Source organism: Strigops habroptila, chromosome 4 (assembly GCF_004027225.2).
Source record: "Strigops habroptila isolate Jane chromosome 4, bStrHab1.2.pri, whole genome shotgun sequence".
In the NCBI taxonomy this organism is placed as follows: domain Eukaryota; kingdom Metazoa; phylum Chordata; class Aves; order Psittaciformes; family Psittacidae; genus Strigops; species Strigops habroptila.
In genome coordinates this window covers 23,081,985-23,098,463 of record NC_046358.1, presented here as the reverse complement: position 1 = coordinate 23,098,463, position 16,479 = coordinate 23,081,985, and the positions used below count along the sequence as shown (strand labels likewise).

Here is a 16,479-nt window from a genome sequence, read left to right as displayed (position 1 = left end):
GGTGAATTGTGGGGGTAATAGCAAAGGCCTTTGGTGGGTGGTTTGATTTTGGTGTTTTGTTTTGGGGGTTTTTTTTTGGTTTTTTTGAGGGGGGTTGGTTGTTTTTTTTGTGTGTGTGGTTGGTTGTTGGGTTTTTTTTGTGGTGGTGTGGGGTTTGGTTTTTTTTGGGGGTGTTTTTTGTTTGGTGGTTTTGGGTTGTTTGGTTGGTTTTTTTTGTTGGTTGGTTTTGGGTAAAAGCCTTGCAGATGAAGTTAAGCCTTGCTCAGCTTTCAAACTGAGCAAGCATATCTTTCCCACCTCAGAGAGATGTGTTGCCTTGCTCTGTCTTTGTGCAAAGAAGGTTGAAGTATTGTTCTCAATGGGGATGTTTTATAATTAGAACTGTCTAATTCCTCCTCAGATTTCTAAAAGTAGCTACAGCTAGATCAGAAGAGGGGTGCTTTTCTTCTTACCTAGCATTTTCCCACCTGCTCTGGCTCTGCTTGTGTTGAGTGAGAAACAGTGCTGGAGAATCTCTTAATGTTGCAGAGAGTACTCTGGTAGAAACCTCTGCATGCATAGTTGAAATGTTCATTTTAGCATTGTCCTAACACCCCCCTTTTACCACACCCACCCCACAACCCCCAGAAAAACCCCCACCACAATCCACCCCAAATCAAAAAACACCAAACTTTGTCACCACTGGGAGTGCTAATTTGGGTGTGAACAAGTTACTTGTGTAAGTACAGCTTCAATTTAATCTTGCATGGTAATAGTGCAAGTGTTATAAACGGCATTAGAAGTGCTATAACAGCTAGAGTTTCATATCACAGAGCAGTTCCCACTCTTCTAGTTGAACTGTGGTTGCTTTGGGAAAAACTTCTGCTGAAATATTTAATAAAGGTCCAGTGTGTGTTTACAGGCCTTTGTTGTTTAGTGTCTGCAGTTTAAAGCTGCATTGCCGGATGTATAGTTCTTGTGGTAGTCCACAAATGATAGAAGCACAGAAGCTGCTTCCATTTGACACTGTTGTCTTTTCTTTCTCTGGAAGCATTACTTTCCTGTGGGTGGGAATGCATCCTTTGGCAGTTTGGTGGAAATTAAATGAGATAATCCATTTTCTACAAAGCTAGCATAAGGACTTGTTCAGTGCTGCCAAAATTACATGCAGAGTAGGCTAGGGTTAAATAACAAATTCTTGTTTTCTACAGTGATGTTATCTGCAGGTAGAACCGATTCTAAAACTCTGTATTTTTGATCTGTGAGTTACAGTATTGAAGTTTGGCCTGGAAGTGTTTGGAAGTTTGGGCTTGTAGCTAAAACCCATTTCAGAGAAAGATTAGTAAGCCAGTTTGATGTTAGAGCCAGTTTGTTTGCTTCAAGATGAAGGTGGCTATTGGGTTTAGTGTTTGAGAATAAACATGTCTTCACAGGCAGAAGGTGGTCAATATATAAAGTGGTGGTCAATATAAACAAGTGTTCATATATTTTGACAGATTTAGCATGGGTGCTAGAGGTAATAGAATTCACCACCTGGCCTGTTAGTAATTTGGTGACTCAGGTAGCCCTAAACTGTCTTCTGACTATCACCTGTGATAAAGCAATCGGGATAGCACTTAATCATGTGATATGTGAAATAACTTTAGCTGTTATGATACAGAAGGTTATGTTGAACTTAAAATGCAAAGACTTCAATGCAGCCTTGTTACTCTTTTTAATTCTGTTGATATAGAAGACCGTAGGGACTTGAAAGGCTGACGTGAGTGATAGCTTGTGGCTGCCTACCTAACTCAATCTGTAACAGCAGCAGTATTCCTTCTAGCTGTGTCAGAATTTAATTAGTGGCATTTTCTTATTGCCAAAACCAAATATACCTCACAGAGTCAGTTGTTTCCAGGTGGTAGTTGCTTATTCTCAAGTTAGCCAATTGAATTATGTTTCTTTCATCTTACTCTTCTATTTAACTAAAGCCTTAAGCTGCATTTTTGTTTCCTAATAAACTTTTCCTATACCTGTGTTGCCAAAGCTCTTTGTCAGACCGCAATACACATTCTTGATTGTCTCAGTTTTTTCACTCCTTTGTGGCCTGTGCTTATATTTTTGTCCCTTCAAGCTTGTGCAAAACATGGCTACCAAGATAATCTTGGCTTGGCTTGTCTTTCTGACTGGTAACCGAAGCTCCTTTATTTACTATTCCATCATCAAACTGGACATAAGCTCCTTATCCCAGTTACCTCCCTGATTTGCTTTGTACTGTTTTCAGTGCATTTTTGTCATGCAGCTGTCAGTCATCCTGACTCCAGGTCTTGTTCTGCTGTGCTGCAGAAGTGCGTGAGCCCAGCTGAAAGCTTTTACAACTTCAGGAAGTGCTAAATTTAGAGTTTTTATCATGCTGAATTTAAAGCTTTGCTGGTTGAGAAAGGGATGAGTTGTATGTAGTCAGTTGCTACATATCAGCTTAAAGTCTCTCTGCATCTTTTCTCCTTGAGCTAATCTGTTCTCATTGCAGATGGCAGTCTTCTGTTTTGTTCATGGTCTCCTTGAAGTAAAGATCATTTCCAGGATTCCTGTACAGTATTTAAGATTATGTAGCCTAACATGATTATGGACTTAAAATGTCATTTCTAGTATAAAAGTTGATCAACTACTCTTATGAGTAGAGGGTGTATGTCAGGTTGAGCTGCTCTACTACAGGAGAGCAAGAAATTGTACTTTTTTGCCATATTAGTGATAGTTTCACAATGAGAAGACTTTTGCTTATAGCAAGTCAGCTGGGCTGATGTTCCCTGACTGTATTCTCTTGGTGCGTACCAGGTAACTTTCTAATACTTGATACCAAAACTAAATTACTAAAACATGAATAGTAAATATCAATGAACACATGACAAAGTACCTAAAATATCACAACAGAAGCTAAGAATATGTTGTTCTGAAGTTACTGCATTTGAGGAAAAGCCCAGATTGTTACATACCTCAGCTCTCGAGTACAAAATGGCTAATTTAACCAAGGAGAAATCACAGGAGAGAGGCTTCTTGGTCTTAACACTGAGGTTGACAGCAGCAAATGTGTATGCAAAAGCATGATCTAAAATGATCAGATGCTGCTTTCCAGTGATAGGTACAGGCCCAGAATGGATAACAGTCAATGTATTATCTATTAGTTTGGGGTTTGTTTGGTTGGGGTTTTTTGGTTTGTTGGGTTTGTTTTTTTGTGATAAACAGCATAGGGAGGGTTTAGGGTGGTTTTGATGTGGGTTGTTTGTTTGTTTGTTTGTTTTTCTTCTTGTTCTTTGGTTTTTTTAACATTTTTGTAACTTGTCCTGGTATTTCCTTAGGCTCTGTCTTTGCATTCTTGCCTTTAGTGTAGCTCACCTCTTCTTTCAGCCTGTAATCAGTCTGTCAAATGCACATCTTCAGTGTGCATGTAAAGAATTGCTTGTCTCCAGGTTGCATTTAAGTGATGCCATGGCCAACAGGGTAAGTTTTAGAAGTCCACCAGAGCTATGCTAGCAAACTTAAGGAGTCAAACTGTATCTCTTGATTCGTACAGCACTGAAGACATTATGATCAAGAATGCTCATTTAATTGTATGTCCATTCTTTTGCAGTGGTAGACGCTATTAAAAAGAAACTTCTTAGGTTGTAACTGAGAGGTCCTTGGCTAATGAAAGAAAAGTAATGGGAGGGTGGGGATTCCCACGTGAAGAGTACGTGGTGCCTTGTCAATTCACTCACTGAACCTCGTGCATTTACTTTCTAACTTTCCAGCCATCTGATAACAGGGTGAATGTGTCTGTAGCTTTTCTGCCCTGAATCAGTAAAAACTGGTAAAGGCTCCTAAAGCCTCCTTTTTTATTTTTTCTTCTTCAGAGGATGGATTTTATTTGTGATTTCAGGTAAAACCAGAGTCTAAATTTACTGTTGTTGATTTGTAACCTATGTAGTATAGATGAGTAACTGCCTTTTTTCCCTTTAGCTCATTCTATGTTTTTTCGATTGTTTCCTTTTCAAGCTCTTCAACCTACACAGTGAAAAATAAAGCTGAGAACACTGCCTTTAGATTCATAACAACAGATTGGCTTGGTTGAAGTTTGTTCTTTGTGGAATGTGACTGGACCATAATAATAACCTTTGGTAGCACTTAATCTAAAAATAATTTCCTCTTTACTGCCTGATAAGATGATAAGTTTTTGCAAATACAGTAACATAGCTCCCTCCTAGAAAAGTTGAGTTCACTCAAGTATTGTTCCCCATCCCACTCCCTCCCCAAGCTCAGATTTACAGTTAATCATTAAAACTTTAATTTTCAGCCTTTCTGATGTGTATCTTCTTTGTTTTTCGCAGAGACTAATAGACAAGTCCAGAGTAACCTGTGTAAAATGGGTACCAGGTTCGGAAAGCCTTTTCCTAGTAGCTCATTCCAGTGGCAATATGTACTTGTATAACGTGGAGCACACTTGTGGTACCACAGTCCCGCACTACCAGCTACTTAAACAAGGAGAAAGCTTTGCAGTTCACACTTGCAAGAGTAAATCCACAAGAAACCCTCTGCTTAAATGGACAGTAGGTGAGGGTGCCCTCAATGAATTTGCCTTTTCCCCAGATGGGAAGTTCTTGGCGTGTGTGAGCCAGGATGGTTTTCTTCGTGTGTTTAACTTTGATTCAGTGGAATTGCATGGTACAATGAAAAGCTACTTTGGAGGACTGCTGTGCGTGTGTTGGAGTCCCGATGGGAAATACATAGTGACAGGTGGAGAGGATGACTTGGTAACAGTTTGGTCTTTCGTGGACTGTCGAGTAATAGCGAGAGGCCACGGACATAAGTCATGGGTCAGTGTTGTTGCGTTTGATCCATATACCACTAGTGTAGAAGAGAGTGACCCGATGGAATTTAGTGGAAGTGATGAGGATTTCCAAGACCTTCATTTTGGCAGAGATCGAGCAAATAGTACTCAATCTAGGCTATCCAAAAGGAACTCTACAGACAGTCGTCCAGTAAGCGTTACGTATAGATTTGGTTCAGTAGGCCAGGACACACAGCTCTGTTTGTGGGATCTTACAGAAGATATCCTCTTCCCCCACCAACCTCTCTCAAGAGCAAGGACACATACAAATGTCATGAATGCCACAAGTCCACCTGCTGGAAGTGGTGGAACTAACCCAGGAAGTAATGGAAACAGTATCACAACACCTGGAAACTCTGTACCCCCTCCTCTTCCACGGTCAAACAGCCTTCCACACTCTGCAGTCTCAAATGCTGGCAGTAAAAGCAGTGTCATGGATGGTGCCATTGCTTCTGGCGTTAGTAAATTTGCAACCTTATCACTACACGATCGGAAGGAAAGACACCATGAAAAAGATCACAAGAGAAATCATAGCATGGGACATATATCTAGCAAGAGCAGTGACAAACTGAACCTAGTTACTAAAACCAAAACGGACCCAGCTAAAACTTTGGGAACACCTCTCTGTCCCCGAATGGAAGATGTTCCCTTGTTAGAGCCTCTTATCTGTAAAAAGATAGCACATGAAAGACTGACTGTGTTAATTTTTCTTGAAGACTGTATAGTCACTGCTTGTCAGGAGGGATTTATTTGCACATGGGCAAGGCCTGGTAAAGTGGTAAGTTTTAATCCTTAATGCTGCATCAAAGAACTAGAACTCTGAATAGGTAGTTTTCTTGAAATATAAATGAATGTTGACTATAAAATTTCTTTATGCTTAATGTAAAAAAAAAAAAAAAAATCCTCAGAGCCATACTTTTGGATACTGCATGCCATATTTCTGAATGATTTGAAGTGTCTTGGATACAATTAAGTATAGTTGCCTTCCAGCAGAAGAAATAAATACTGTGCATCTAAACTATTGATCAGTGTTCTTATACTTAAGCATAACCACAATATGGTGAAAGCTATTTATGTGAAGATTGAAGTAAAACCTGTCAATCACTAAAATGATGATAATCCTTCTAATGTTTTCTACAAAATACAACACTCCTAGTGAGAGTAGCTTGTGAAGCTGCTGCTTTTAAGTCTAATGAGAAATACGAGCCTCTGAAAAAAATTAAAACCAAAGTGTTTTATTCCTCTGTCCTTTTCTGTGGTGGCCTGCATTAATATAAAACCACTTCTTATTAAAACATCACTCATTTTATGCACAGATTTGCTAGCCCTTTACTGACTGTAGCTTATGCTCTTGAAATTGTGAATCAGTATAATCAAAGAACTCTTAATTTTAGCCAGGTCTTGATTTATGTGTTTGTTAAATTAGGGAAAACCATGCCAGCTTTCTCTGAGTACTTTCAGTGTTACGTTACTGTTGGTTTTGTTAGGCAGCTCGATCATCAACAAGCTCGTGCTTTTTGATGGCACTTGTTCTATCAGTTGAACCTTCATTAAGATATATTACTAGTTTTAAATCTTGTTGTTAATGCACTTGAACACAGGTAAAACTTCCTTTTTCTTCTTTCCAATGTATAGCAAGCTCAATTTTGAATGAAGCTAAATATGGTGATTATTTTATTAAAAAGTACTTTGTGCCACAATAGCTCTGTTGCCAGCACCATTTTAAAGGAATACAGCTACGAAAACATCACCAGAGTTGATCTATCAAAACGGACCATTATTTTTTTGAAAACTTCCAAAAGGGCATGTAGGTTATCACCTGAAGAAAATTAAGTAATCTGGTAATACCTGAATATTACCATGTTGGGCAGCCTAAATGAAAATCTGCTGTTCATTAGGTTCATAAAGGTTTTAACCATTTGGTTCATAAATCTGACTTTTGAAGTGGAGGTACTGTATATATTTATATACGACATCTTCATTGATAGAAACTTTTAAGTAAAACTGTTTGTATAATGTAATTATCTTTGAGATGTTATCAAATTTGTCAAAACATAGGTATGCATAGAGAGCTATGTCTGCTCTGCATCTTAACCCATAGTTGAAGGTTGAATCTAAACCTAAAAGTTGTAAGCCCATTTCTGGGGAGAAGGGAGAAGAGTGTTACCTAAAACTATTTTCTGCCTCAGAACTACAGAGCCAGCATTAATTTAATTAAAAAAAACCAAAAAAAACCAAAAAACAAAAAGCACCCCTCCCAAACACTAAACTGCTTAAAATGTTTGTCCTCAATGCAAATGCTAAAGCAGTTATCACTTCTGTGACTTGGTGCAATTCACATGTCTCATGAATTAACTTTATACGCCTACAGCAGTGCCTCAGATTTCTATTGTGACTTATATTTTCTTTTTGTTCTAAAACTCTTTTGCATACTACTAAACACTACACTGTTAAATTACTTTCAGTGGCTGAGGTGGGTTTTGTTAGGCTGGGTATAACTGAAATATTTCTGTGTATTGACTTTGATTTGGAATATGACATTTCAAATATTTCAGAGATAAAGTATGCAGTACCAAAAATCAGGATTTATGTATTGGCCAATATGGAAAACTTTAATTACAGGTAAGTAATTTTCATGCTGAAGTTATCACTTTCAAAATTAATATATTGCACACTGATGTAAATGCCATATTGTTTAGGAAGTATTTACTTAGAAATTTTGAAATGAATTTGTTTTTCTGATTTCACTTGCATTTCTAGTGAGCTCACTCTGCTGGTAAAAACTAAACTTTGGTGGCATGTTTACAGGGCTTTGATAGGAAAATATTTGTGCCAGAAGGACGTTATGAGCATCCTTTTTGTTTATAGGAAAGCACTTAATTTTATTTAATGAAAATTGTCAAAGTATAAAACACTCGTGGTAATGTCTTTCTTACTGGGTTATATACCATCATTTCCATTTTGCCAGCTGTTTTATCCTAGGGTATCCCTTTACTCTGGGGTTTAAAGCTGCTATTTCTAGTCTTCCTTTTGAAATATGGGTCCCCAAGTGATCTTGAAACTCCATCGCTTTTTTTGTCTGCCAACTCTAGAGTGAAAGCCTCTGAATCTTGCTGCTTCTTCCATCATTGCCTCAAAAGGCCTTCGTTAAATTCATGCCACTGCCAGTCTAAAGAAAGAATTGGATGGAAAACTGAAGCAGGCTTGCAGAGTCCAACATAATTTCCATTGAGCCAGCGCTGCCTTTCCCTCTCATTTTGAATAGCCATCAAAAGATGTGCTGGATAATTGGACAGTGTATGACAAGTTCTGTTCGTTTTTCTGGTTGGGCTCATGCTGCCCTTAGTGGGGAGCTTGGCGGGGAATAAATCTAGAAATGTCTTCTCAGATGTCATCCTTATGATATCTGTTAGGCTGTACAGTGCTTACAGAGGGGCCTGACAGTCGGTTTATAATCTTTCTAAATTGCTACTTTTGTGTATATGTGATCATACCTTGAGCTTCCTCACTGGATATACCATTCTTGCATTGGACTTCCAGAACTGCTGTACTAACGCCCACTCAGAGCGAAGCGAAATGAATGGCAAAATTCAATTAGAAAGAAGGTGAATGAGGTTCAGGGTTCATTAGTTCCAATTTTCACTCTCGTTTTTTGTTAGCCTGTGTCTACGGAAGAAGGTTCAGAGTGGTGAGAAAAATAGGTTGCCTTAACAAGAGTAAGAACTTTCTTCTCAACATGGTAGCAATTAGCTGTCGCCTCTCCCTCCCCACACCCCTTCTTTCCTAGGCCCTGCTGAGAAATCTAAATGGGATCATAGAAGTGTCGTGTTCATCTGAAAACGTAGAAAAGTAATTTTAGAGGAACCAAGGTAAATGTCATGTGCTATCTTTATAGCTACTTCAAACTGAATTACAGGACTTACAGAAGCAATTAAAAACAAAAAACCAAAACCCACTCAAAACCAACCCACAGAACTCCTGAAAAACCAAAGTGGTACCTGGATATGCACAACGAGCTTTCTCTGAACTTAGCGGTCAGAGGAACTATCTATGCGATTCCTGTGTTTGAGTTCAGAATTAACTATTGACCATCTTGTACAGTGACTCCATTTTATCTAAATGAAAGTTGCTGATGAGTTTCCTTTGTAAGAAAGCTCAAGGTAAGATTGGCCAGAGAATGAACAGGTGAAATGGCAGTGTATAACCTGGCAAGATAAACATGCTACCATTTTGTAAAACAAATGCACATGGAATTTATTTATTTGACTTATTGTACAGGAGAACTTAGACTTAAATTATAACATCCTTGAATTTTCTAGTTAACTACAATTGTAGTACAGTATCATGTTTTAGTATGATTTCTGTTTTAGTGAAAGTACTTAAACATTCATGTATTATATTTGAGTGAGATGAGCAGCTATACATACTAATTCTTCCTCAATGGAAAGGAGCATTTCATCATTACAATTGAAGTTCAATTGCTGGTATTTAAGTACTATCAAATAGATTTCTTTCAACGTGATACGGTATCTGTATAAACTTCAGGGATGATTATAGTAGAACTGAAACACAGCTATATGACTTCAGGTTACCATGCTAAAATTTGAAGCTTTCTGTAATGTGCATAATAGCAAAGTTGCACATAGCATACCTGCATTGTCAGGGTGAATTTAAACCTAGAACACTGGTGTGATATTTATAGCAAGGTATGTGTGTTTGCGTGTGTGTGAGGAGGTGTGACTAGTGGCTCCAGCACAGCCAGGAGAGATCATAACCCTGTAAAGGCTTTATGATGAGGATGTCTGGATTAGGAAATAACATGACTTTTACTAAACACTTTTTAGAAAACCCATGTTCTGAATTATCAGCTCTTAAAATCTGTACTTGGAATGACTGTATACGTCTGCCCCTTTAACAACATAAAGCTACTAAATTAATATTTAAGATGCTGGCCTGCTTATGTTACAATAATAAAATTTGTGTCAGTTAATTTACTGTCAATTTACATGTAAAGATTAAACAATTTTTTTTTTCTGCATTTTATGAATTCTGTATACTGGAGTTTGTTAAAGATTGACATGTTAGGTGATACTGTACAAAATTGTATTGACTACCTTTAGTGAAAATCAAAAGTAAAATTCATATGTATTTCCTTTTTACACTTCCATCTAATTTCTTGACAACTTGAATAAATTTCATAGAGCCTTTCTAACATGAACTATTGTTAATTTAACTGTTGCAATAATTAAGCTTTAAGAAGTATTGTTGGTATATTTATAATTTTAAGAAGATCATGTTTGTTTCATACTGCTTATTTTTAGCTGTTCTATTGTCACTGTTACAGCTGAAGAACTTTACTAAATACTTGACATTACAAAATAACTTGCTGGGGTTGTCCTCTGTATACTGATGTTAAATAAAAATGTGTGATTGAACTGTAAATGTAGATAACTTTCAATAGTCCTTTCCACATTTGAGTTTTAATTTATCTTGCAGTCCTTAGGTGGTCTTATGCTAACATACTGTGCTGAAAAAACAGCCACAATGAAAGCTGTCAACTTGCCATATTTTAAAGTAAGAAAATAATCGCATCCTGTAACCTGTTCTAAGTAAATATTTCACTTCATCTCAAGATGATGCATATGTTTTGATGTTTAAATCTTGCCGATAAGGTCATGTCTCATGATACTTATTTTTTTTAGGACTAGAGGAATATGAAATAGAATACTTACCAAATGACTTGTCAAACTGGTTTAAACTCAGATTCAGTTAGACACAGACATATTTAGATTCTCCCTGCCTACCTGACAAATAGGAGCTGGGGCACAGTGTTGTTCCTTCTAGGACTCTACAGGAGCTCTTTCTTCCATGAACTGTGGTGCAGGGTATGTTCTTTATTCCAGCCTTAGATCTTGATAATGAATGCTGAATTTACAGCTCTGTGGATATGGCTCACTCAGATGATTCCAGTGTGTTCTGTCTAGAAAAGCTGTGGCTAGTCCAGAACTAAACTCATCTCAACTAAAACTATAAACCAGTCCAAAACTTTGGCTGCAAAATTTCTTGGAACCAGTTTAGGTGAAGGCTTAAGACATTCCCCTTCCATCTGAGTGGACTAGGGATTGCATCACCCTTGCAGCTGTGGTTCTGTGTTAACCAATGAAGGAGCCAAAGAAATTACACTTACTAAAGTGTTTCAAAGGCACTTTTGAGAAATTTCAGTTAACTTCTGAGAAACAGTTAGCTACTTTGGGCCGAGACTAACTGAGGTAACACTCAGTTTGTCTCTTAAGCAAAAATGCTCTGTAGAATAAAGCTGAGGAAATCAATCTTTCTTATGTGAACTTGAGAACTTTCTGGTACTTCAGAAGGTATTGACTGACAACTGTGAGGTGTGTGTATATATACATGTATATACATATATATATATATATATAAAAAACCATACAGGTATATATAAAGAACAAGTACCAATAGACAAACAAAATTAAATCCATCCTGAAAGCTTCTGGGAACATCCAGTTACATCAGATGATGCAAGAACTGGTTGGTCAAACCAGTTTCTCAGCAGTCAATGCGAGGATGAAACGAAACTATCTTCCACAAGTTCTGTGGTTGTAGAAGATACTTTGGCAAAAGATGTCTTGGAACATGAAAGTTGTCTTGTCTTTAATAACACTGCTCAAACATCTTGGAAATAACTTGTATGTTCACATTATTTTCTGGGTTTTGAAGTTGGATTTTTGGTAGGTGCTCATCAACCTTACCAAATTCATTTGGCTCATTGCTTCTCCTGCTAAGACCACAGTTAGTTTACAACTACCGCCAGTGGGGTTGCTTTAAATCATATGCTTTTCCCCAAAGTTTTCCCTGGTTTAGCTCAATTTTGTTATTTTCTAATCTGAAAATTTTAAATCTTGCTGGCTTTTGTATTTTGAGGAAGCTAGAGAAACACCTTTGTTAAGTATGTGAGCGATTACTACTGAAATGAAGTTAAGGTTCTATTGCTCGAGCCAGATCAGGTTTCTGTTGGCAAAAGCCTTTTTTGCTTTTCGCACTAAAGAAGCTTTTGCAATGAGAACAATCCACCATTGGAATAACGTCCCTGGGGAAGTGGTAGATTCCCCAACATTGGACGCTTCCAAGATAATGCTGGGCAGGGTGCTGGGCTATATTGTCTAGGTCATGCTGTGCCTAGAAAGTTGGACCAGATGGTTGTTGAGGTCCCTCCCACCCCTGGATTTTATGATTCTGTGATTCACGTAGTTGCATCTTATTTTTTTTCTCTTGCATATGTGTATCTTCCACTTGCCAATCCTGTGCTAGTCTTGAAGCACTCTTGCCTAATGCCACTAGGCAGATTTTTAGTTAGTTTGCTGGCTTTCTAGCAGCCTTGATTTTTCTTTTTGTTGGCAGTAAAATGGTGATACACCTCTCTGAGGAGAAACTTCTTCATGTACACAGAAGAGAAGTTGCAAGTGAAAATCCCTTGATGCTATTACATGTTTTTTCCAGTATCAAATGGTTTAAGCATTTATACTTTTCTGTAACAGTACTAGAACAAAGAATTAAAAAGGCAAACAGAAGACAAATAATACACTTAAAACTGTGTTTAGTGAATACATAGACTATGTAAAGATATCAGCTTTGCTGTATGCCCCTAAATCCCAGACAAAATATATCTTGTATGTTATGTAAATGTTCAGCATGTGCTTCCTTGAACATTCTCAATTGATTTTATGACTCCATTACATTAGTACCTTGATTTAGTGAGTATATGCAGTTCAGAGACTTACGCTAATAAATGCTGAATCATTTGGATAAGGAACTGTTGGAGATTTTGTTCATGTAACTCTTAAAACCAATTCAGGTGATTTTACTACAGAATTTTAAACAAATGTGAAAAATCTCACTTTTGGTATATTGCTATTGCTCAAATACTGTATTGGGCTGTGGGCTCTTCTGTCAAGCAGAGGTCCAGATGACTTTTTCAGATTACTTCAGGAATATTGCAGTTCTGGATGGGAATAAATTACCCATGGAATATTTTTCCAGTAATAAATGCCCACTATTTCGTATACTGGCAATAGGAGAAAGGCTTTAACAAATCAGGGCTATTTTTGTATGGGCAGTGATTAATTCAGCCTTTTTTAAAACTTGGCTTAATCGTATTAGTGAAGTGCACCAGGAGACCCCCCGTTTGGTTTTTATGTTGGTTGGTTGTTACATTGGATCCTTTGATTTTTCTACCTTTTGATTTCAAAACAGTAGGCAAGAGGTGCAGAGTTCTGACAGCAATCCAGCGAGTTACTGAGCAGCAGCTGAGCTGTTGGGCTGGAGGAGGGTGAAGGCTGAGCGTGTGCCAGGAGCATTGTGAGGTAGCACACTGGCATCAATTTCCCATCTCCTGCTCATGTGTCCAGACTTGCAGTTTATTTTCTATATTAGTGAAAATACATATGATTGCATCTTTGGCTCCAGTGAATCCTGTTCTAATTTACATGAAGAAAATATTAACTCAGTAGTTACTGGTGCCTTTTTTTAATACTTACTGGTATCTTCTTGACTTTTTTAATACAGCAATTCTGGAGTCATCTTTCATAGTTTCTGTTGTGAAACCTTGTGTTTCAGATCTCTGGGGGGAAAAAAAGAGGCTTTGGCTGAAGCATGTGTGGAATTCTATAAAAAAAATCCCCCCCCTGCAGTCTGTTGTGAGCATGATTAGCCCCAACACTGCTGTGAGCCTTTCTGGACAGCAGATAGCTGTGAGTGCTACAGCCACCATTGGAAAGGACCTTTCAGATTGTAGTTGTTAACGGCTTTTCATTCCCACCCGCGCAAGCCTATTTTTACTGAATATGCCAAGTCCTGAGTGTTTCGGGAAGCCAGAGAATGCAGAGACAAACCTGGAATAGCCCTTGCAACTAGCGCTCAAACAGCCTGCGTGCAGTACTCTCCCTTTGCTAATGGATGTAAGAAAAACACCACCATCCTCTGCGAAAGCAGCACATTTCAGCTATAGAGTATTCCATTAAGATGGCAGAAGATGTAGGATCTGCTTGGAGAGCCCTCTCTGAGCATTGCTTTAGCAAATTCCTGACTTGGGTCTCCTAACTATTCCGTTTCCCACCCCCTGCTAGACCCACACACTTACAAAATGACACCACTAATAAAAGACTCCATTTATTTTCAAAACCTGTTTTGAACAGTCTCTTAATTTGTTTCTGCTGCTTGCTCAGTGTGATCTGTTTGTTGTTCAGCTCTGAGCTGATGCACTGTACTGCCCGGCAGATCCGCGGTGCTCAACTCCTTGGTGTTTTCAGTCACGGCTGTTGAACTGTGCAGCTCCGCCTGTTGCGCTGTTAATTGCTGCAGCTTTTCTTCCATCTTTTACCACCTCGTTGATGAGGCTGGGTGGTTTCATCACAGAAAGCACTGCAGTCCAATTTCTTTATTCTTCATTTACAGGCAGAAGCTTTCTGTATTTTTTTTATAACCTTATCCATCGTATTATTCCCAGAGGATGCAATTACAGATATTCTAGTACTACACCCTTTGTACAACAGATCAGATTCTTAAGGGTAACTTCTGTATCAAAATTAACTTTTTTGAGCCCTCTTTTGCTCTTCTAACATGACTTTCTGAAGTTTCCTATGTTGCATCTAACATGATTTCTTAAACCGCCCTTGCTTGAAAGGCTGCAATACAATGGCAAAATTCTGCAGGATCTTTTTGTTACTCGGGGCCCACTGAGAACGCTCATCACCTTGGTAATACATATATGCCTAAAACCTGAATTCTTATTCTTGCTGTTCCTGTATAAAATCTGAGGTCTCTTCTGAAATTCAGCACTTGGAAAAATTGACAAAATTTCTGACCTCTCCCCTGTCTGCAGTAGCACAAGGGTACTGATCGTCAGATTCTTTCCACTTGGTGATCCTCTGGCTTGCCTGCTCAGAGTTGCAGAATTAATGCAGAGCAAGGATTCTTAGAGGAGTTGTAGGAAAATGAATGACTCTTCATTTTGTTTCCCAACAATTGGTTGTGTTCCAGTGTAAATCTGATAGTAGAATAGTGCTTATTTCTCTTCGTCTGCAAAGCATGGTTATGAGCCTGTTGAAAAAGACCCAATATTATGTCATCCCTGGTACTTTCTATGTGCTTAGAAAGCACATATTTGCATATGAACAGCTTGGATCACTGATTTATTAAAGACTGAAAATAATACCTTTGGATGTCTTTTTCCAGGGTACTTAAAGTTGCTTAGGGAATGTAATCTTCTGAAAAGAAAGACCTTCCAGTAGCTGCTGGCTTTCAGAAGAATGTTCAGTAATGAACTATAGAGTTCTGATTAATCTCCATCACTTTCAAACAAAACTTTCTTTGTAAACATTTTCAGAAGTGCTTCAGTAGCTTGTTTGCTTCAAAATTCTGCCTTATTTCACCATCTATTCCTTAACTAATAACTAGGAAACTTTTTATTCTCTTCTCATGAAATATGCAGTATCTTTGTATTGAGTGTCAAACAAGTTTAAAGAACAACCCACTTCAGTCTACCTCAGCAGTGTTTGGATCAGATATCCACTACATAAGTAAAAATAGAGTGTTCTGGTTCCTGCAGGTGCGATCTATGGAGGACACCAAATTAAGCACCACATACATTTATTATATATAAATGTGTGTACACATATACATAGTCTGCTATAAATCCTGCATTTGTATCCAGAATCATCATGTCTGAGCCAGTAGATCAGATGAGTTTTGAAAGGGTGGGCTATGGTTTTAGCAGGAACTTGATAACTTGAATCCAGCCGGTGAAGCCCTCCTGCCACCTCTTCTGTGGAAAGGGTTTTCTTCCCCCAGCCATGACCTTTCAGTTCTTGGATCCAAGCAAGAAAGAGCTCCTGTAGATTCTGAAGTTGTAGGCCAATTGCTGCCTGAGCTTGTCTAGTTTGATGGATCTGAGTCACAGGATCTTAATTTTGAGGTAAGATCCTAAGCTGGTAGTTGTTGAGAGGAATTGCTAAAAGTGCATTGACCATGCCTGTGTAGTAGAGTCACACAGTGATACTCACTGGTGTGCTTCCAGCTTAGCTGCCATTGTGCTCCTCAGCCTGCTGGCACTTGCTACAACTAAATCATGACCTTGCAAGACCAAATTGTATTTTTATATTAAGCTTTTCCTAACTAAGTCTGACACAGTTACTTTATGTAAATTATTAAAAAGGGGCTACTATATGTAAGTCTGAAATGGAATTTATCCATTGATATCTATCTGTAAGGTATAGTCTTAATGCAGAACAGCAGTCTCTGTGTAGCAAGGGGTGCCACACAGTCACGTGATGATGTCTGAAATGAGTAAGTCTCATTTTATTTAAGCAGCGATGTAGTTAAAACGAGCTGGTGAAAAGTTTTCCTGAATGCCAACTTAAATTGTAATGGGGAATCTTCCCTGAAGTCTTGTTCAGTGTTTCATTCTCTCTTAAAATTACCAGAATAACTACTTGGTTAGATAATCTATTTTTCTATTCAAAGCTTGTAATATTCAGTAGCATTTCAGAGATTGTTTCCCTCTATCAGGTTAGGTGTCAACCTTGTCGATACTGGAATAGGTTGGTTTGTTGGTACCCTAATAAAACACTGATCACTTTTTTGGT

At 38.1% G+C, this 16,479-nt stretch overlaps 1 protein-coding gene across 11 annotated transcripts in view; it reads left to right on the top strand.

The window, feature by feature from the left end:
- Positions 1–16,479, top strand: part of WDR20 (WD repeat domain 20) — a 54,216-nt gene that overhangs the window by 33,106 nt on the left and 4,631 nt on the right. For 5 of the 11 annotated variants that reach the window (XM_030485042.1, XM_030485037.1, XM_030485041.1 and 2 more), the window contains one exon: positions 4,323–5,600. In XM_030485042.1, the coding sequence (XP_030340902.1) occupies positions 4,410–5,600 (1,191 nt within the window). In that variant the 5' untranslated portion in view covers positions 4,323–4,409. Of the gene's footprint in view, positions 1–3,990; positions 4,160–4,322; positions 5,601–7,377; positions 7,445–7,914; positions 10,503–16,479 lie in introns of those variants that run through there. The other 6 variants (XM_030485044.2, XM_030485045.1, XM_030485038.1 and 3 more) reach the window with 6 other exon arrangements.